Source organism: Beta vulgaris, chromosome 6 (assembly GCF_026745355.1).
Source record: "Beta vulgaris subsp. vulgaris cultivar EL10 chromosome 6, EL10.2, whole genome shotgun sequence".
Taxonomy (NCBI): domain Eukaryota; kingdom Viridiplantae; phylum Streptophyta; class Magnoliopsida; order Caryophyllales; family Amaranthaceae; genus Beta; species Beta vulgaris.
In genome coordinates this window covers 54055063-54075971 of record NC_079207.1, presented here as the reverse complement: position 1 = coordinate 54075971, position 20909 = coordinate 54055063, and the positions used below count along the sequence as shown (strand labels likewise).

At 36.0% G+C, this 20909-nt stretch overlaps 1 protein-coding gene across 7 annotated transcripts in view; it reads left to right on the top strand.

The window, feature by feature from the left end:
- The window catches only part of LOC104897082 (hypothetical protein), a 32997-nt gene extending 12773 nt beyond the window's left edge, over positions 1-20224 (top strand). For 3 of the 7 annotated variants that reach the window (XM_057396025.1, XM_057396027.1, XM_057396029.1), the window contains 16 exons: positions 1117-1173; positions 1565-1688; positions 2352-2486; positions 4480-4560; positions 7380-7493; positions 7609-7688; positions 7947-8082; positions 9631-9777; positions 11622-11731; positions 15073-15260; positions 15410-15502; positions 17374-17561; positions 17669-17780; positions 18440-18597; positions 19007-19231; positions 19416-20224. In XM_057396025.1, the coding sequence (XP_057252008.1) occupies positions 1117-1173; positions 1565-1688; positions 2352-2486; positions 4480-4560; positions 7380-7493; positions 7609-7688; positions 7947-8082; positions 9631-9777; positions 11622-11731; positions 15073-15260; positions 15410-15502; positions 17374-17561; positions 17669-17780; positions 18440-18597; positions 19007-19231; positions 19416-19640 (2173 nt within the window). In that variant the 3' untranslated portion in view covers positions 19641-20224. Of the gene's footprint in view, positions 1-1116; positions 1174-1564; positions 1689-2351; positions 2487-4479; positions 4561-7379; positions 7494-7608; positions 7689-7946; positions 8083-9630; positions 9781-11621; positions 11732-15072; positions 15261-15409; positions 15503-17373; positions 17562-17668; positions 17781-18439; positions 18598-19006; positions 19232-19415 lie in introns of all 7 variants that reach the window. The other 4 variants (XM_057396026.1, XM_048646164.2, XM_057396028.1 and 1 more) reach the window with 4 other exon arrangements.
- Positions 20225-20909: the final 685 nt, after the last annotated feature.

Genomic DNA, 20909 nt, shown 5'->3' with positions numbered 1-20909 from the left:
ATGAACATTGTGCTTATCAGCTACTCCCTCCATTTCATATTAATTTACTCACTTCACTTTGGGGGAGAACCAAGGAGGAAGTACAAAAGTATGAGAGAGAAACTGAAAAGTGAGAGAGAAACAAAAGAGTGGGTTAAAAATATTAAAAAGTGAATGACATGGGTGGAAAAAGAGGAGAAAGTAGATGTGATATGTTACCAAATATAGAAAAAGCAACAGTGTGTAGATTAAAAAGAAACTGACTAAAAAGGAAAGTGTGTAGATTAAAAAGAAACAGAGGGAGTATATACTCATTAGTCATTATAAACCACAGTTGCAGCAATCCTACTAAATATATGGCTCCTTTTCATATGATCAGGAAACTGACTTTAATCCGATTAGTGTTTGCTTTAGTAGTTAAAATTTTGTTTTTTCCCATTGAATTTTCAAGCGGATCGGAAACTCAATTGTAATGAAATAGGAGCAGAATCATTGGCAATCATCAAATATGAGTAGAAGTGAAATAGGAGGTGGGGGTGGTGATGATGGGCTGTTGTGGGTGGTGGAGAGAGAAATGAAATAGGAGTAGAAATGTTGGCAATCGTTGAATCCCAAATTCTCACAACCCAGAGGGGTAAATGGTGTATAAAGTTTGTAACGGAAACTTAACGGTAGGGGCAAGCCATGTATTTTTTAAAACCACAGGGGCAATAGGTGCATTGTTGAAAACACGAGGGTACCATGTGAATTTTCGTAAAATTCATGGTACCTGGTAAAAAAACCTTTTTATTTATTCATTTATTTTTCAAATAAGGCTAACGCCTTTGCATGAGAGGAGAGAATGACATGGCTAATAAAGTCACATGACAACACCTTTTAATATATATATTTATACATATAATAAGCTTAGCTATCTTGTGCGCAAAGCTGTAAATATTAGCAACTACAGGTTTTTGTCTCTTTTAAAATGTTAAATTCCTTTTCTCAAAATTATTTATAAGATGTAGTATAATGGTGAATGATAGCTGTCATCGGAAAATCTTTTGTGTTTACGTGTTTGAAAGAAAACCTTTACTTAAGATTGTAAATCTTTAATGTTTCTTCCTTGGAACTACTAACATCATCATATATTTGCAGCTGTGTGGCATTTCCTAGTGAAGATTGGGATATTGCAGATTCAACATTACAGTTCTGGTATAGCTCTCGCTGTAACTTTTTTGGGTATCTTTTGTGTGAAACCTATAAATTGCACAAAGTTAACACAGATGGCTGCATTAACAGTATCTTTCGTGATTTAATTCCTATCGCATAGTGAGAAATTGTATTGGAAGTGTGGTCAACTGTAACATAATTTGCAATATAATTCGCTTTTTCAATTCGCGGCTCTCCCAAAATGGGCCAAAAATAGACGAAAACTGACCATAATTCGCTTTTTTCGGATCACAATTCACAGGGAGATTATGGAAAAATGAAACACTTACTGTGGTCACATTAATGAGTGAAGCAGAATAGGAAGCAAATGAAGGTCTTTGTTTGTTATGTTATCCCCAACAACTTAGTCTGTCGTTCTTTTTTTATATTTCAGGGGTAGCCTTGCCAGTTTTATACTTGGCCTCAATGCAGACGATAGAAAAAGAAGGGAACATATAGAAAAAATGTTTTTCCCTGTCTTCTCAACCTTACTTGATGCTCTACTGCTGCGAACTCAGGTTTCCACTTCATTCCTACCTTTATTCATTCTGTATATTCTTCTAAGTATGGATGATAGGAAAGAAGGGGGAAATGGGAAATGGTTATTCCTCTGTTTAACTGGATGCTCTGCTGCTAGGTCTTGTATGATTTATAAATACTTCCTGGCCCTTTAACATCACTTATTCTCTACGAATTAAGTTAATTCCTGTTTGAAATTGAACGTGTACAATGTCTGCTGTGACTGATGGTCAAACCTCAAAATGATCATTATATGTCACTTCAGTTATGCTGTATACTTGTATTGATGTTCTGGGGCCAATGGTCTATGCTGTGAATGAGATGCAAATAGTTTTTTGCTTCATTAAGGTGATCCAAATAATTGGTATTTATTCTTAAGATCTACTGTATGTTGTTTGACTGAAACACATGATAATTTTTCTGCCCTTTTCCTCATGCTCAAGCTGTTGAGGTGCCCATTAATTCCGCCTTTCCTCCTTTTTTTTTTTCATTAGGATTGGTATTGGTCAGTAAAAAAAATTTGATAATTTTTTTTGGTTGGGGTCTGACGATCTGACGACTTCAAATGATGTGCTTGTCCTAGATTTTTTTTGGTATGTTCTTCCCCCTACAGTGTCTGCTGTTTTGCAATTCACCAGTTGAATGTTTGCTTATATCTGCAGGTTGACGAATCTACTTATGATGGAGATGGAGGAAGCAGTGAGCTGCCTGATGGTCTTGCAAATTTCAGAATGAGCTTGGCCGAACTTCTGTTGGAAATCTGTCACTTTTTAGGATCTTCTACATATATACAGAAGGTACCTGAAACATTTTTCCCAGCTCATCATTTTCTCTTTGCTATGATGCTTATCACTGCAATCATTGTCACCTTTGGCTCTCATATGCAACATGCAATAGTTATCAAAGTCTTTTCCCTATTTTAGATACAGAACAAATCAGATAAATTGTCATCCTAAAAGTTGGTGTAAGAATTTGAACAGAAATGTGAAAATGAAAAGAAGAAATAAGGAGTATTCTGCCTGAAAATGCGGATAAAGGTGCAAATTGCTCCGAGGTGCAAGGTTCCCCAAAGCCGATGTGCAAGGGATACACATCAGGAAAGTGAGGAACGTTTCACATAAATCCTTTTAATTGATTATAGCAATATAGATGTCAGCTGGATTGGTTTTGCATTAGAAGGTGCTTTGGATTTGCGCACTTATGGCTATGATTTCAGTGCTTAGGTTGAAAGTAATGACCGTATCTTTTGTTCTTAGGGTAATGAGGTGGCAGTGTTAAGGGATTTTGTATGTTTTGTTAGCTTGTTTCCGCTGTCCGTTGTGACTGATGCCTTTTCTAGTTATTTCCTTTCTGATTTCGAGCATGATTGGCTTACTTTCTGGTCATCCTGAAGAAGGAAGGCAGGAAGCCTTGTTTTTTGTATTGATTTGTATTTTATACATGTTGCTTAAATCAATAAAAAAGTTTCTTGCGTAAAACCAAGTTTTGATCATATGTGAGTACCAATAATTCAAATCCCCTGGCATTTCTGGCTTTCTGTGCTCTCATTTTAAACACCAAACAAAAGGAACATGAACCAGAAAACAGAGGAAAATAATTTAGAAGGTGGAGAAGACAACTAAAACAAATAGGACATGATGATTTGAAAGGTGAAGAAGGATCAAAGAGTGAAGAATGGAAGTGAAGGAGAAGAGGAACCAGAAGTAGCAATCAAGAGGAGAGAGAGAGCTTGAGAATCGGTCCTTTTCAATACAGTTCTGGAAGTTGCTTTTGACTGATTATAATGGAATTTAAGTGTCCCTGTTTCACTGCATTTAAACTGTCCATCAATTCTTACTGTTAAAGTGGGCAGTTGATTCCTTTAAAATTTTGGGTTTTGAATTTATTATCCCTACGTTTCTGGATAAGACCTTGATGAAGGCAAGAGCCTCTTCGACAAGGTTGAAGCTTGGACTTTGGTTGTGGCTTTGCTCTAAGGTGATAGTTTAGCCTGTTAACTTTGAAATAGTTCAGTTGAAGGTTGAACTTTGGTTTTGACTTTCCTCTAAGGTGATAATTTGGCCTGTTAATTTTAAATGATTTTTCAAGAACTAGCATACTACCTTAACCTTACATTTTAGAAACTGACACATTCGTTCTTATACTGTCATGTCATTTTTGGCCTCTGCTTCTCTTTATCTATATAAATGCCACTTCTGTGTGATGGTCTTGTCCAACACCCACATGAACACAAGCACCTTATGCTTTTATAGAAGCTTCCCACTTAGTGTGCATTGGGGTAGGGACGAGATTCGTAGCCTTGTGCCTGCTCTGCTTCTGCTAGATTCGTGATGTGAAATTCAATGAAAATCTGATACTTTTCATTGAATATGAAGCACGTGCAGTTTTGTAGGCATTTGATTTTGTCTATTAAATCCCATACCCAAAGAGTATTGAATTTAATATCTCTATCTGAAGTGAATAGATTATGTTATGAACTCATGATTTCATTATTCTTGTTGTTTGGTTTTTTCATACCACGACTCCTAAGTGGAGGAAGGAGTTGGGAAAGCGAGAAACAAAATGTATTTTAAGTATACCACGATTCTATATTTTAAGAAACGTCGTTAATACAACTAGGGAATTGGTGATGGGAACTTGTAAGTTTTCGCTTATTATTTGTCTAGGTCGAACCAACTTTAAAGCCAAACACATTTACCTTTGCATATTAAATGCGCACTACAGGTTAGTTTTTTGTTTTGTGTGATATGCAAAACTACAATTTCTTTTTTGTGTTCATTGTCATTATAGGTTTTCCTCGGTGGTTGGGTGTCAGGAAACATGCCAATTGCTTGGAGGGAGATAGAAGCCAAACTCTTTGCACTTAATGCGGTGAGCGTATATGAATTAGACAATGCATGCGTATATTTCATTCATGCTTTATGTCTTGTTACCTTGTATCACCTGCTGCCTGTTCTTGGTGACATACTTTTTTTCTTTCTGTTTTTTCCCTACTTTATTGATGATATTTTCTGTGTGTGTATATAACGAATCTAGGTCATTTGAGAAGATTTCTTTGTGTGAGCAGTGAGAAGAGATGTAACTTTAATTAACAAGTGATGTAACTCTAACCTAATTTTTTCTTTTTAAATTCTTTTACGTGGCTCGAAATTTTTTTATGGTGTAACGTGTTGAGTGCTATAACTTTTAAGTAAGAATTGCTGTAACTGTAATTATTTCTCTCTTCTTACCCTAAGACCCCTTATCACCAGGTCTTGTATATATATGAGTTGTGATCCGGTGGAAACAACTTTTTATATGAGTAGTATTAAATGAGAACAAATCTAAACCTCTGAATGCTTGCAATCTAAGGGCTTTGATTCGTGCAGTTACTTAATAGAACTGCTAGGAAACAGCCTTTCACTCCCACCTTCTCTCACTGCAACTTTAGAAACAAAGAGACCGAAAAATGTAGAAAAGTTTGCTGCTCAACTTCGAGCTTCAAGCTTCCATAATGGGGTCCGAGTGGACAATATTCAAGCAAGTTCCAATTTCAATGGAGAGGTGTGATAAAAATCTAAGCCATGAAGAAGTTTGATGAAAGAAATTATCATGCTTGAAGAAAGTTGCAGCTTCAATGGAGGAAGAGAGAAAAAGATGGAAATTTTTTAGCTGCAATGTCAAAAATGAATACTTGCAGCGTTTTCTAAGGATTTTGGTGCGTTTGATAAAGGATATTAAAGCTGCTGTAAACGTAGAAGGAAGAAGGTCAGGAGATTAATGAAACAAGCAATATATCATCGGTTAGATTTAGACTATAGATGGTTCAGATTCAATCTGCACATCTTTCATGTCATTTAGCGGTCTTTGCTTATTGAATTGAGCTTGAAGATAGGACGTAATCAAAGTCTGAAGTTCTTTGTTTTGTGATATTTTAAAGCTATTAAGTCGCCATAGGGTTACTCTTGTTCTGTCACACAGTATACAATCATTATCAAGCTAGGTCCTTAAGTGAGCTGAGCGTGTTGGATGATACTCGAAACCATGGTTTGCACTTTTCGTTGACGAATACACTTTTTCGCATAGGAGGGGGATTTCATAGCCATCATAGATGCTTAGTGGGTAAAACCTGAGTCAATGGCTCTTCCCCCTTTGTTTCATTCTCTTTAGGCATGATGGTACTATGGGCTTAGCCATTTGCTTTCTTGGCCGGCCAATTCCCCACCCCCCTCCCCCCCTCTCTCTCTGCCTTTATCTTCATCATCACCCTCCTCATAGAGCCAACTTCTCATGCATGCATAATTGGTGATACCTTCTGTAATATTCCACCACTTGGCTACCTAATTATTAATTAAGGTCTAAACTGGCTGCAGTGGGAGCTTCAATTTTTGAGTTATGTTTGATGACTTTGAATCGTCCTTCGAGGTGGAAGCCTTCCCAATCCGTGCTGTAATAGTTTGGTTGAGAAATTTGTATAATAGACTAAATGTTTTTGAATCTAGATCGACTTTCCAAATAACATGTTGGTTAAACCTTATACAAAAAATTTGTACGGTAGACTCTCATGTATGGAGAGGAATCAATCCACAAAAAAGGGATAAAGACTCTCAGATATGGGGAGAACATTATTATAGAAATACGAATTAAGAATATTAGCCTTAATTCTAAACAAAGGGGGCTTGCTACCAATAGAATTGCTGATGGTATCCCTAAGAATGATACTACTACACTACTTTTATACTATTACTTACTGTCGTGAGAAATAAGAAGAGAAACAGAAGAGGCTATGATAGTATTGATTAGTTATAAAGAAATTTTTCCAAAATTGCATCTTGGGAATGTCACCTCTGTACAATATGAGTGCTAGTGCTAAAAACATTATTTATTGGCAAACCTAAGAAAAAATTAAGCGTCATTTAAAGTTCAACACTTGACTTCAGCCTTAACTTAGAAGAGATTATCCTTGACACGGCTGAGCGCTACCCTGAAGTTTTGCTGGTTTATTGTGTGAATTGAACCGATAGTGAGCCAGGTAATTCAACCACTCTTTATCCTTTTAGACACACCTCAAGAATGTCTTTGGGCGTATGAAATAGGTTGACCCTAATTCATCAAGAACAAAGCTAAGAATAAATGCCACAGAGCCTTACTCCCAAAAGGATTACTATGCTCTTCCCCTTGGCATGAACTACAACAACTTGCAAAACTGAAATGTAGCTTGTCTCTTCCTCAGTTTGCTCTTGCATAACTTTCTGGGTATCAGTTATAGTTAATCTTTGAAGTGATTCTGGTGGAGATCTGGAAACTTCTGCCATTGGCTGGTAACTAATTTGCATTGCTGGAAGTGACTGATTGTAGCTCTCACAGTATATCAGTCATGAAATATGGTTGATGCTATTGGGCTTGATTTTTCTAATTAATCTTTCTTTTTTCTGTTCTAATTTGGTTTGACGGTTGATCCTGAGCTAATCTGAACTGAGCTCTAAGCCCAGACAGGGTTGAGCTTCTACTTGTTATTCTTAAGCTTGGTCAACTCATCCATGAAAAAATACTTTCTGGGCTAAGCTGAGCCTCAGGTTGCCCAAGCTCATATCATGAGTTGGCTCCATTACATTTCTTAGTACCCGTAGGCCGTATCTTCTTAATTTGATGTCTTACTTTGTCCAAGTTGTAAACTTAAAGAGTAACTTATCTTGTTTTGTGGTATCCAGATTGCTGAATTAGTCATACAGGAGAATAAAAAATTTGACCTATCTCTAATTATGCACTTGGTGACTATTTTATCCAGCGGTTCATCTAATAAATCTACAGGATTCATGTGCATTGTGCGTAAGATGTCTTACCTTTTGTTCTTTCATTTTTCAAGTGGTGGAAGATATTTTTGAGGCTCTTTGCTTGTGTGAAGACTTAACCTTCTTTTGTCATGCTCTTCTGTTATAGGTATACAGATCACTTGCTGATGTTATTGGATCGTATTCGAAGTGGATATGTGCTCTTCAAATAAATGCTAGATCTTTGCTGTGAGCTTTCTTTCTTTACTGAAACTGCAGCATTGTTGATGTTGAACACTATGCAAAAATGTCACCAAGTATATTTCAGCTCCAGTGTATATGGATAAGCATACTTTTGTGTTGAAATGAAGATCAAAGAACTTTCCATTATTTGCATGCTAATAGGGAAAATTAGTTGTGCAACTATGATTGTAGATTTATAGTTGCATAATTGAATAACTAGTTTAGAAGTATCTGACCTATCTGGGACTGATTCTTTTTTTTCAGATTATTTCTTGCTGCAGGTATCTCAGAGCCTCTCTCTGCTAGCGCATGTGCATCTGCCTTACGTAGAATATGTGAAGATGCATCTGCAAAAATGTTTGAGTCCTCAAATTTGGAGATTTTAATCTGGATTGGAGAGGTGACTCATAATGTTCTTTGCAGCTTCTTGTATCACATGCTTCATTGGGTGCACATGAAATGGTTTTGCAATATCTACAAGGACTATCATCTATTCTTTTTACAATTCTTTATTAATCCATGAAATTGTATAATTACTCCATTCTTTATTAATCACTACATTTCTATTTCATGGAAGTTTACTATTAATTAGTGCATGCCCATCTTGCATACCCTTTTCACATTGTATTGTGGACCACCTGTCTCCCATGTCTCTACTTTTTCCATTGCCCTAATATGTGTGCACAAGGGGTGTGCAGTGGTTAATAAAGAACGGAGGAAGTATTAGCTAAGGAATTTTCTCAAAAACTACCTTATATTTCATTGTTTGGAACAATTACTGCATAAATACTTCCTCTGTTTCTAAATAATTGACACATATTGACTTTTGCACTTTTCGCACACTCTCCTCTGACCTTTTTTTTTGTTATTTATACGTAAGGAAAAATATAGTCATGGTGGATCTTGTTAGATTCTTCTCGATACATACTTTAAAATATCAACTTTCTATAATTTTTACTTGTAGGGAATTAAGATATTAATGATCATAGTCATGCATTCGCAAACATGCATTGAGAAGTGTGTCTTAGTATTTAGAACAGCAAAGGCAGTAGACTTTTGCAAATAGCTATCTTTTAGAAATATTTATAGGAAACTAAGATATTAATGATCACAGTCATACATTCGCAAACGTGCACTGAGAAGTGTGTCTAAGTATTTAGAACAACAAAGGAAGTATACTTTTGCAAATAGCTATCTTTTAGAAATATGTTGGTTGAATGGACCTCTAAGCTCTAAAAATGATTCACTTTGACGATTTAGTGATAACCATGTGACTCTAAATTGACAATTAGTTGTTGTAAGTTGTAACCCTGATCCTCTCAACTAAGCCGTGATAAATTAAGGATCAAATTTAGCTAGGTTAAGCTTAAAGCTAATATTATCTTATAAAAATGTATTATGAGGTATGCTTTTGGAGATGTTTCTGATATATAATTGGCACTTATATAAATATATAACCCAATAATATTCTGATAGGCTTGTTCATAGCATGTTGAAAAAATAATTTTCAAACTGAAAAAACACTTATGAGTACATAAACCCATGAATTTCGATCCGTTTAGTTGATCTGTTACAAGTCGCTTCCGGGTCAACTTTAGCCCTACCACTTTCACAATGTTTTTCCTGTCTAAGACAGAAAAATGAACTATAAGAGTTACGATTACTAAATAAAATGCTAACAACTAAACTACAGCTAGAAAAGGCACAATAATGCGTAACATACCCTTAAATCTTAGATAGTTGGAGGTCCTAGAGTCAAGTATATCTCATTCAAGATTTGGTATCAAAAATTGCTATATACTCTCCTTTTTCTTTGTTTTCGTCAATCCGTATTATTCATTGCCTAATAAACCTTTCGAAACACTTGAATACTATTAAACTGCTCTTCTTTTGTACCAGCTATCTTTATTGTCTTCGCTTCAACTTTTGCAAAATGCTTGCTCTTCAGGGTCTGGATAAACAACATCTACCACTAGAAGATGAAGAAGAAGTTGTAGGTGCAATTGCTCTTGTTGTTGGGTTTCTTCCTAGTAATGAGCTGAAGAACAACTTGTTGACTAAGTTACTCTCTTCTAGCTATGATGTGATCGGAAAACTTGTAAGTTTCTTATAACTTGTCTATATCTTCAGATAATAGATTTGGGTTTTGTATTCCTTTGGCTACTTGTATACTTTGTCTAGATATTTCAAAAAATTTCTATTGATGAATCATTTTGTGATCTGGTAACTGTTATCTCTATGCTTTTCATCTTCCCAGACCAGGGGAAAGGTGGGTTTGGTACTTTGGTTTTAACTTTTAAATTATTATGTTAAATTTTATCTTGTTTATGTATCCATAGATTCATATATACATTAAATTCAAGTTTGTGTTGCGGGTGCAGGAACTTCAAAGTTCACGCACCCCCATATTGGTTAATTTATTGCCCTAACATAATGAACAGATCGTGAACCCTCTTCCACTAAGTTCTCTCGACTTTGCACAGTGGTAGTGCTGCCGGAGTGGTGACATATAGATGGTTGTCTGGTTCTTGGTGTGGTTGTATTACAGAAAGGGGAACTGGTGGTGGGTTGGTTGATGTTTGATTTTGTTGGTGTTTTACTTCTCTCTCTCTCTCTGTTTGTTTGTGTGTTTCTGTCTTTGTTCTCTTAATTAACGGGTGGTTGTAATTGAGCCACCAGGTCTTTAGATGTTAGGGTTGTATACGTGGTGGTAATAAAACTGAGACGGGGCTGCAATACTTTTGTAAGGATATGAGAGAGAGAAAAGAAGTATTGGAGGCCGACTTTTTGGGTTGGGTCACTGGATGGGTATATGAAGTTGGGGGACCACATGTTTCATGGTTGCTGTGGGTGAAAACAGAAGGGATATGGAAGTAGGATAAGTATTGCTGTTCAAAGGATGGTGACAGTGGAGCAGATTTAGTGATGGGCATGGTTTGAGTAGTGTGGGTATGCTGTACTTGTTGGTGAGTGAGGTTAGAAAGTTAGGGAAGTTCTTTAAAATGTTGCTGAGGTTGATGATGGCTGGATGGAAACCATTTAAAGGTGGTTCACTGGATTGGGAATCGGACGGAAGGTTGGTTTTATCTATCCTATATGCTTAAGGGGGGATATTAGAAGAGACTCTTGAGGGTGGTATGGTCGTTTGAGAATAGAAGTATTGTCATATGTCCATGTACTAAGCTGAATCTGTCAGTGTGTTATTCCATCTTTTGGTTATTCTGGTGACACTGGTCATTTTCTTGATAAACCTTAGCATAACAATCATAATTATCTGCTGAAGGTATATATAATATGTGATATGCATTGATATTATCTTACATACTCTTTCTAGATCCAAAGTAGGATGCGGATCTTGTCAACCTCGGTTACTCTGTTAGTGCCCGATGACATCATAACATGTACACCTCAAAGTTTTATATGAACATATAAAAAAGATCTCCATCCATTTGGACACAATAGTAAGGTGTATTTTTTAGCTTGTCAAAATAGATTGTAGCATCTAAGACGTGTTTTCAGTCCGTCCTTGTTCAACTGAAAGTACTTTCTGGTAGCATCTCTCATTTTAAACAATGAGGTGGTCCCTAGCCCAGTTCAGTACAAGGTTAGGGTTCCAAATGGGGATTGGATGAGTGGGCTATGCCTCAGAGAAAAATGATGTGCCCTATCCCAGCATGTCAGCTCTCACTCCATTGTCCCCAGCCCAAGCATGGTAATTCTGGCACTTGATATTCTGACCCAGGGAATGACCCTGGTAAGAATCATAGGTACCAAATGAGCTGTTGCTCGTTGTTGTCTCACTAGATGAGAACATAATTGTTTTTTATCTGTATTCTGTATTGAGTATCTTGCCTGTTTAATATGCAAATAATCTTGTGTTATATTTCCTATTCCCCCTTTTTCTAATTAATATATTAATTTTGTATATGTGTGCAAAACCTGAACTGCAATCCTAAAATAATTCAGATTAATGATAAAGAGCATGGTTTGAGGCAGAATCCAGCTGCTTATACACAAATCTTGAACTCTGCCGCCAGAGGATTGCACAGGTATGTCTTGACATTTAAGGACTAGAGTGCCATATTTTGTGGAAGCTTTCTTAATCAATAGACTGGTTAAATTTGGCAAAGCACCAAAGTACTTGTGTTTTGAACCTTGTTCGAATGAGTAAAATGGATTTTTGATCCTTCATTAACTTGTACTGCCATTGTTTCTTAGTAATCAATATGCTTCTATTATTGGACTGTTTCTTATTTATCTACACATCATTTTGACATATCTAGTATATGCACCTACCTCTAATTTTGCCGTCAATGACTCAAATGGTCGTCCCATCACTTTATTGTACTTTATGTTCTCTCTCGTACTTTTGCTCTTCCTATCTCTTATACTTTGACCTCAGTCTATGTCAAAAGAGAATTGTAGATTATTACAAATTGGAGGTAGTACAACATTGAAGGGTGTGAACTGGCTCCTGCCATTTGCTAGCTAATTTACAAAAGTCTGAATCATCATAGGTTGTTTTTTTTGTGTTGGATGATTTTTGAACATTCTGTTTTTATAAATTAAGCTTTTCATTTTTTGAACGAGGATGTAATGAACTGGATATGAGGACAGTAGTATAAAGGAAGAAGATTGATGTTTTTTGATTGATAACAATGGAAATAACAGAAAATAACGATAGATTATCAAGTCTTCGAGTGACTTGACACACTCCCAAAGTTAACCACTAAAATGAACTCTCAAATATATTCTTCATACCCTCTTTTCTCCCTAATCTCCTCTATTTATAGTGTATTTGCCTTATTCCTCAAGCTAACATATTAACGAGTGTCTATTACTAAAATACCCTGCCCCCTAGGCTAGTCTATTACAGAGGAGCCATTCCCCTCTTCTTTGGCAAAGGAGTAGTTCCTTTGTTCTAGATGTGTCATATCACAGCTGAGTTGGGGAAAAGAAATCACGTTCACAAATTGCAATATATTCGCTGAAGTCCATGATGGCAAATGACAAGAAAAAAAACGAAAACCTATCTAAATCTTTGCTTGGTAGATCGAGGAAAGTCTCAGTGTGTACCTTGCTATTCTGATATTAGTCTTAAAAAGCAGTTCTTGCCTCTTAGGTGGTGCTAGCTAGCTTCATTGCGTTGAACTTCCTAGGCACAAGGATGATAGTTGGGCACACCTTAGGCAAGTGAAGCTTAACTGAAGTGCTTGAGACGCAACTACTATGCACACCCCATTCAATTTTATTGTCATTTGTTTAATTTCTTCTTTTTGTCCCTTTATATATCCTGTTCCTTCTTTAAAAACCATAAATGTTATATTTATGCAAAAGGAAAACTCAAGCTCATCTGTAGGACGTTTTTTGAAAAAGTGTGCCTCATGTACATGATGCGTGCACCTTCACCTCATGACTTGCTGTCAGTAACTAGGCCTTGCAAAACTTACTCGTACCTGATTTGAAACCCAAATTATCCTACCAAGACCTGATTTTGACCCGAAAATGACGATCTAAAGTTGGGCAAACCCATAATAAACTGAACCTCACCTGACCCCGACCAGAAATTAGCCAGATCTGATGATGACCTAGTACGTGAATGCAACCTGAACAATAATTTCCCTACCTTGAATTAAATTCATCTGAAACGCAGTATAACGAAATACTTAACCTTGAAATGACACCACAAAATTTACGCAAGTTTATTTTCTTTACTTCACATTCATTCTTGCTTGACTGACTTAGTTGTTTTATAGTTTTCCTAACTGTAAGATGTATTTTTATTAATATGATAAATCTAATTATGCACGATTATGTATATCATGAACTTCAGAATCATAATATCTGACTGATTTGTTATTGCAAACATGTTTTACATAAACACTGGCGGAGCTTAGAATGTGATTAAGTGGGTAGAGTGAATACTGAATACTGAATACCAAATACTAATACTATAAATAAAAAAATATTCACTTAATTTGTCAATGCTTAAGAATGGTTCAAATTGGAAGGTATGAACAGTTGAAAAAGTTTTTTCATTTTGAACATAAATGTAAAGATTAGACTTAGGGATGGCCTTGGCGATTTATTTCTTGCCTTGGAGTGCCTTGAGCTTTTCTGAACTGAGATAATAACTAGTTGAATTTAAGAGAAGGCATAGCATCTTCATTAGTACTCCCTCCGTCCCTAAATAGAGTTCACATTTCTTTTAGGCACAAGTATTAAGGAGAAATCAAAAGTGGGACCTTAGTTGTATTAAATTAAGATTAAATATTGAAGTTGGCTTACTATTCATGAATTGTTTATTGAGGAGAGAGAATGTGGGCCACTTTACAAAGTCATCTTATTTATTGGAAAGTGGGTAATATAATAAAAAATAAAAGCTAAATAATATTTTAATTGGTGGATCCATACCAAATAAGGAAATGGGAAATCTATTTGGGATAGACATAAATTGAAAAATGGAAATACTATTTAGGGACGGAGGGAGTATTGCTTAATGTAACCCAAACTAAGATCCTAACTTATAATTTACTGATATGAGTAAACTGAGTCAGGGAATATGCTGCAATTTTGCTAGCATTATCACAGTTTCCAATTATTCATTATCAAATTTCAATATTATATGAATTGATGAGCTTTAAAAATATTGCTAAACACCTAAAACCGACTGTAACACAGTTTCTTTGACACCAACACAATTTCTTTGACACCAAAAGAGAATCCACCTTCCTTTCTAACAAAATATATACTTCCTCCATTTCAATTTAGTTGTGACACTTTTAAAATCATAGACTCCTAGGTAAGTTTTGGAGAGGAGAGAGATAGAGAAAGAAAATAAAAGGATCTCATGTGATAGGAGAGAGATAGAGATAGAGAGAAGTTTTTACCAAAAATGAAAGTGTCACAACTAAATTGAAACAGAGGAAGTAATTGGAAAAGTTTATATAAAAGAATATTTGAAAAAGGTATTAATACTTACAAGCAGTTTAGCGTTATTATTTAAGAATACCTAACATAATCTCTTTTTATGTCATCTTGTATCCACTAGTATGATCAATAGCTAGTTTTACAGATTACAGTGTTTTAAACAGCTGGCCTTAAATGGATGACATCTAACAACTGGGCATCTACTAGAACCAAGAACAGCTACATAGACGCTGGAAGCTACTTAATTTACTAAATTACCTTATTTTGCTGAGCAGTCCCTTGATCTTCATAAAGGACAAACATGAGGACAAGGCTGTTCACATGGCTTACCCTCTGAGGCCCAGTTTCAGTATTATTTTTCCGCTTTACTATTCAGTTCATGTTAAACTTGTTTTATGCAAACCTACACAGAACAAGGTTCTTCCATATTGGATACCTCTAAAATTAACTATTTAAACAGGATAGGAACTGTTCTTAGTCATCCTGCTGCACCCTTGTCCGTTGGATCTGCTGCAGATGATCCACTTCTTGTAATGTTAAGCATATTTTGGCCAATGATAGAGAAACTTTTCAAATCAGAACATATGGAAAATGGAAGCTTATCAGCAGCTGCTTGCAGGGCTCTTTCTCAAGCTATTCATTCATCAGGTAATGGATTTTGATCAATTAACTTCCAGTCTTTCCTGGACCTTCACCTAGCAGGGCAAGTGGCTGATTCTTATTGTACCTTATGCTGGAGTAACGCACTGTGTGTGTGTCTAAAGATACTCTTTTTTTTTTTTTTTTTTTTTCGTTAGGCGAACATTTCACGGCGCTCTTACCCACCGTTCTAGACTGCCTATCTACAAATTTTATCTCTTTCCAGAATCATGAGTGTTACATCAGAACAGGTATTATTTTTTGAGAATGCTGAATTTGTATGGCGTGCTTAGACTTGGGGAATACGTGAGTTCGTACTATCTAAAATTGCCTAACATACTCTGTAGCTAATTGAGATCCTTGTAGTAACAATAATGAGATCTATGCAATCGGATTATAATTTGTTTTGTTGTGCATTTGTTCTTTTAGAGACCATAGAGCTCTCTTAAAGCCACTCTAGTGACCCAATTTAAGTAGGAAAGTATTTTACATTTGTAATAAAAGCGGTTATATCACGAAATATGAGTATGTCATATTGAACAAGCCTTAAAGGAGTACATACTCATAATGCAGACCTATGGCAACCTTAACCATGAAAAATGTTAAGAAGTTCTTATTGTTCTAACACTTCGACAACCTGTTTGGTAGTTGGTTATAAATGGTGGTAATGGGAATAAATTGTTATGTAAATTTATGGAGAAAATCATTGTTCATTCCAATAGTAATGCTAATTTATCCTTAAGTGTCTATATTTATTCTTAAATTTTCATACCCATCCAATACCACCTTGTAGATGGTAATGAATGGTAATGGAAATTGCTTTCCCTTGAGAAAAATAACACAAGCTTAGGGGTGAGATTGCTTCCCCATGGAGAAAAAAACACAAACTTAGGGGTGAGATTACCCCCCCCCCCACATGGAGATTTTACGGACACTCCCCTTATAACATTACACTTAAACTTCATTCTCATTACCACCATTTATTAACGGCTACCAAACGGGTCACTAAGGTTAATCATGTTACGCAGACTTAGTTGCAAGTGTGAAATATGGGTGTATCTAGGCTTTGGATTGGCCATTGGACGAATATCATTGTCCATATCATGTAAGATTGTTGAGTATCAATCACAATTAATTCACAAGTACTTGAGTTAAATTGATGAATTTGCATTACATAAGAGCTCAGCATTGTTCTAGTATCTCGTTTGTCTTTGAAGTAAAAGATTTTTTAGAAAATAGTATTCTGAACAAGATGGTTTTTGTAAGGAAATACAGATTCATAATCCAACCTATTGGCAGAAAATAATCATAATCCACTTGTTGAGCAAAGCTTATCATAAGTTGGGCTTACTGGTTTTTAATCATCCTCCAACAGTGTTCAGTTATTGCTCATTTTCTCAAAGGTCACTACATCTTTCTATGTGATTGCTGTAATATATTATCGATTAGGATTCGAATTTTCAGCAGCTCCATATGGCTAATGGTTGACTTGACCTTGTCAGTTGTTGCTGGTGTCAAGTTATATAATAGTTAACATATGCAGCTTAAGTAGAGCATCTCTTCCTCTTGACGCTCTCATGGTTCTTTCCAGAGCTTCTCTTAAGATGCACAAAAGATTTGTGCTATTTTAGTATCTACTTTTTTTTTGGAGGAAATGCTAATCCCATCTATTCAGGATATTTCTTTTCAATTTAAAGAATTTTTTTTTAGAACAATTTAAAAAGCTTTTCATAACTTTGTAAAACAAGATAGATTCATACAAGTCTGTCAAGACTGAGAGGAGTGATAATGTGATATATCCGCTTTAAAAATCATGTTGCATTACCGCAGACTGTCATGCAAAAATAAACTTAATACTGCGATACAACCATTACTGCATTTTTGTTACAATCCCCAGCTGTACAAAGACAGCTGAGTGCTGTTTTCTTTTCTTTTGTGTGTGTACTTAGTTTCTGGTGCGCATCTGGTTTCTTCTTTTCACAGTATTACAACTTTTTATACACTTGAGACTTTTTGCTAGTAATTAAAGTTGGTGCAAAAGTTCTAAACTCAAATTTTTGTGTTAAAGTATATCCTCGTCTCTTGATTTCCTTATCTTGAAGACCTTTAGTATATTTTCCAGCTTCTATTGTTGTTGAAGAATTCGGTCATAGAGAGGAATATGGACCTCTATTCATCTGCACTTTTGAGAGATTCACCAATGCAGCATCAGTTACAGCTCTTAATTCATCATACATATGTGATCAAGAACCTGATTTGGTGGAGGCCTTTGTTGCTTTCACATCTAGTTTTGTCCGTGTATCTCCCAAGGCATACTCCTCTCTCTCCCTCTCTCTCACTTTTGAATAGCTGTTCATATGTGAATGATTTATGGAAGTTCCTGACAACAGTGATAAGAGATTAAATATCTTATGCAGAAGGTATTGGCAGCATCTGGTTCTCTACTAGAAGCATCCCTGCAAAAAGCAGCAATATGCTGCACAGCCATGCACCGTGGTGCTGCTCTTGCTGCTATGTCATATATGTCATGTAAGTCATTTTTTCTTGCTATGAGTTGGTCCCTGTAATTGCAATGTTTTCAAATGCATTGTTTTTCAAATGCCTATTCAAATGCAAATGAATATTATTGTGGCATTGTTATTTGAACGGCACGTTTTTTTTATGTGGGGTCCAAAGTAAATATTATATGTATGCTAGGGCTGAGTTGCAGTCAATTATAGCAAGTTCTCGTTTTGTCCCTTTTCGTTTACCCTGTTTTCCTCTTTGGGACGTGCGTGATGCATACTAAAAATGATCATGAGACCACTTCACTCTCACATTTAATACATCTGGTTCCCATGAATTTCGTCCCTTGACAGCTCCACCCTACCATAAATTCAAAAACTTAGCCCTAATGGGACAAACAAAAGGGGACAGGGAGTAATTATGTTGCAACTCTGTGCTATAAGGCTGATAATCAGATTAACTTGCTAGCACTTCATGGATGCCTGCTAATTGATGAAATTTCTTTATTGTTTGTACAGATGAATGTATTAACTAGGTCATAGCCCTGAAGAAATAAATCTTCCCTTAAAACCCTGACACCTTATTCAGCTTCATTTCCTTTTCTTTTTTATTTACATGTGCCTTTCGCTTTTGTGTTTTTTTTTTAAAAAAAAAATCTTTATCCTTTTCCCATGTTACAACAGGTTTATTGGAGGCTGCTTTAATCTCCCTGTTAGAATCTGTGTCAAACATGTCTGAAGATGCCTTCAGTGGCGTGGTTATTCAAGTCATATCTAATAGTGGTGAGGGACTTGTCTCAAATGTGCTGTACGCTCTGCTTGGAACCTCTGCAATGTCAAGGGTATGAGACTGGTTGACTAAAAATCTGTAAATTCTGACATCCATCAGGTACTTTTGTGAGTTGTGACCTTCTTTGATACCTTAGGAAATCCATGATGGGGTATCTTATGAATGGAAGTGGTTCTGAAATCCGTTAGGATCAAGATTCCAAAATGGACTTTTATATGTTCATTTGTGATTCTTTTTTGAGGCGAGGAAAATTCATTGATTGTAAGAAGGGGATAATAAGAGAATTGGAAGAAGACCAGCATACCAAGGCTGTATACCCCCCCCCCCGGCTCCCGCCCCACAAAAAAAAGAACAACCAAAAATAGAAAAATGAGAAGATTGTGATGCCACTTCCTTTCCATAGTTTGCAACTTACTGCGTCCTAGTCAATGGGTATATAACACGCTCTATTTCTGGTACAGGTTCACAAATCTGCAACAATTTTGCAACAGCTGGCTGCAGCTTGTTGTTTGAGTGAGAGAACATCTGGGTCAGCAGTCCTTTGTTGGGAGTCCCTGCAGAAATGGCTTCATTCAGCGGTAATTCTTGCAATCCTACCACATGTTCTAAACATTATCAGTTACAGCCTTACCCTTTCTCTGGCCTCTCACTCAATTGAAAGGCTGCTTCAAGTTCAAGTGCTACTGGTATGCATGTTTTGATATGTGATATTGGGAATTTGTGTGTGGGAAGCCAAATTGTTTGTGCCAATAGTATGTGTGGCCTGCAAACAGGACGTCTTTTTAATCTTTTCCCCAGATTATTTGAATGTAAACATTATACTTACCATTCTATTATCCCGATGTTTATGTAACTTATTCTAGTCATCAGGTTCATACACTGCCAGCTGAGTACTTGAAGCAAGGTGAAGCTGAATCTTTAGTCCCAAGCTGGCTAAAGGCCCTAGCAGCTGCCGCCTCTGATTATCTTGAGAGTAAAACGTGTAATGGAATGAAGACTGATTATGGCCATATGCAAGGTAAAGGAGGAAGGGTATTGAAAAGATTGGTACGTGAATTCGCAGATAATCATCGAAATCTACCAATTTTTACATGAGATGTTGACCGATCAAACTCAACTTCCTGCCTGTGAGACCGCGATTGCTGCAACAAACTTGAGCTTCAGAACTTTTGCTTAGCAACTTTAAGGTTACTAGGTGCTGAAATGAAGCAGTGATTCCTTCACATTTCTTTGTTCAAATTATTGTACAGCATTACTTCCCCAATTTTGTCGTGCTTTGGGGTTCAAACTGCCAAATTTTGATCCTCGACAATTCGAATCCACCCTCATGTAATTTTGAGTTTTAGGAAGAAAAATTATAAATAGGTAAAGATGCCCTGAGTGTATCCGATCACCCCGAGCCCTGCTCTTATTGGGGCCTTGTGAGGTGAGCTGCGAGATTGTGTAAATTAGTGGAAGTAACTCAGCAGTCAGCATTCTCCAAATGAAGCACTTACCAATGTAGCGAGGGCCTATTTCAGAATTGTGATATAAGCGGAATGATTATCATTATTACTCTTATAATTTTGTGAATCATTCAGGTTACAATAACTGCCGATACAATAAGCTTAACTTCTCATTGCATTTCATTAATTTCTAGAATTTTTTTCATAGATATGGCAAAAGCAAGTTTTAGTTCTCGTTTTGCGTCAAGTTAATATTAATTTCTTGTGTACAGTCCGTGTGGAATTGGATGAGAATTATTTTTTTCTTATTTTTGGTTAAGCAAAACCGCTATTGCAATTAAGGCTCATATTGACTAGCAGTTTTAGGAAAGTAGGTAAACTATTATCTAGAGTGGTGGATCATTAAACACTAGTCTTACATGCACGCAATGCGTGCGATAATGTGCGACAACAAATGAAGTAGAAAATAAATTAATTGGGTAGAAAAACTGTTTTTATATTTTGTTTTCTCAAAAAACTAATGTTCAGTTTAAATATCCTACTTTCTCCCTCTTTTCATTCAAATAAAATAGTTAGTTATCCTCTATTTTTTTTCCCTTTTATTCATTTTTTCTATTTTTTGGTGTCCCCCATGTGTTGCCTTATATAATAGAGATAACCTCTATTCAGTATCGCGGTTTTGTTATTAACCCAGCTTTAGAAGAGTTAGTTTTGTAAGAGGTCGTATACTTTTAAATTAAAATTAGGCAATGACAATCTATATATTAAAAATAGATTTAACTTAATAGCAACTAGTTTGATTTCATTTAGTGACTAGTTTAATTCATTTGATTATTGGGTCTATTTTTATGTTAAAATTAGATTGTCTCGTTAAATAATTTGTGCCTTTAGAAAAACCATTTCCTCCATTTCTCTCTAT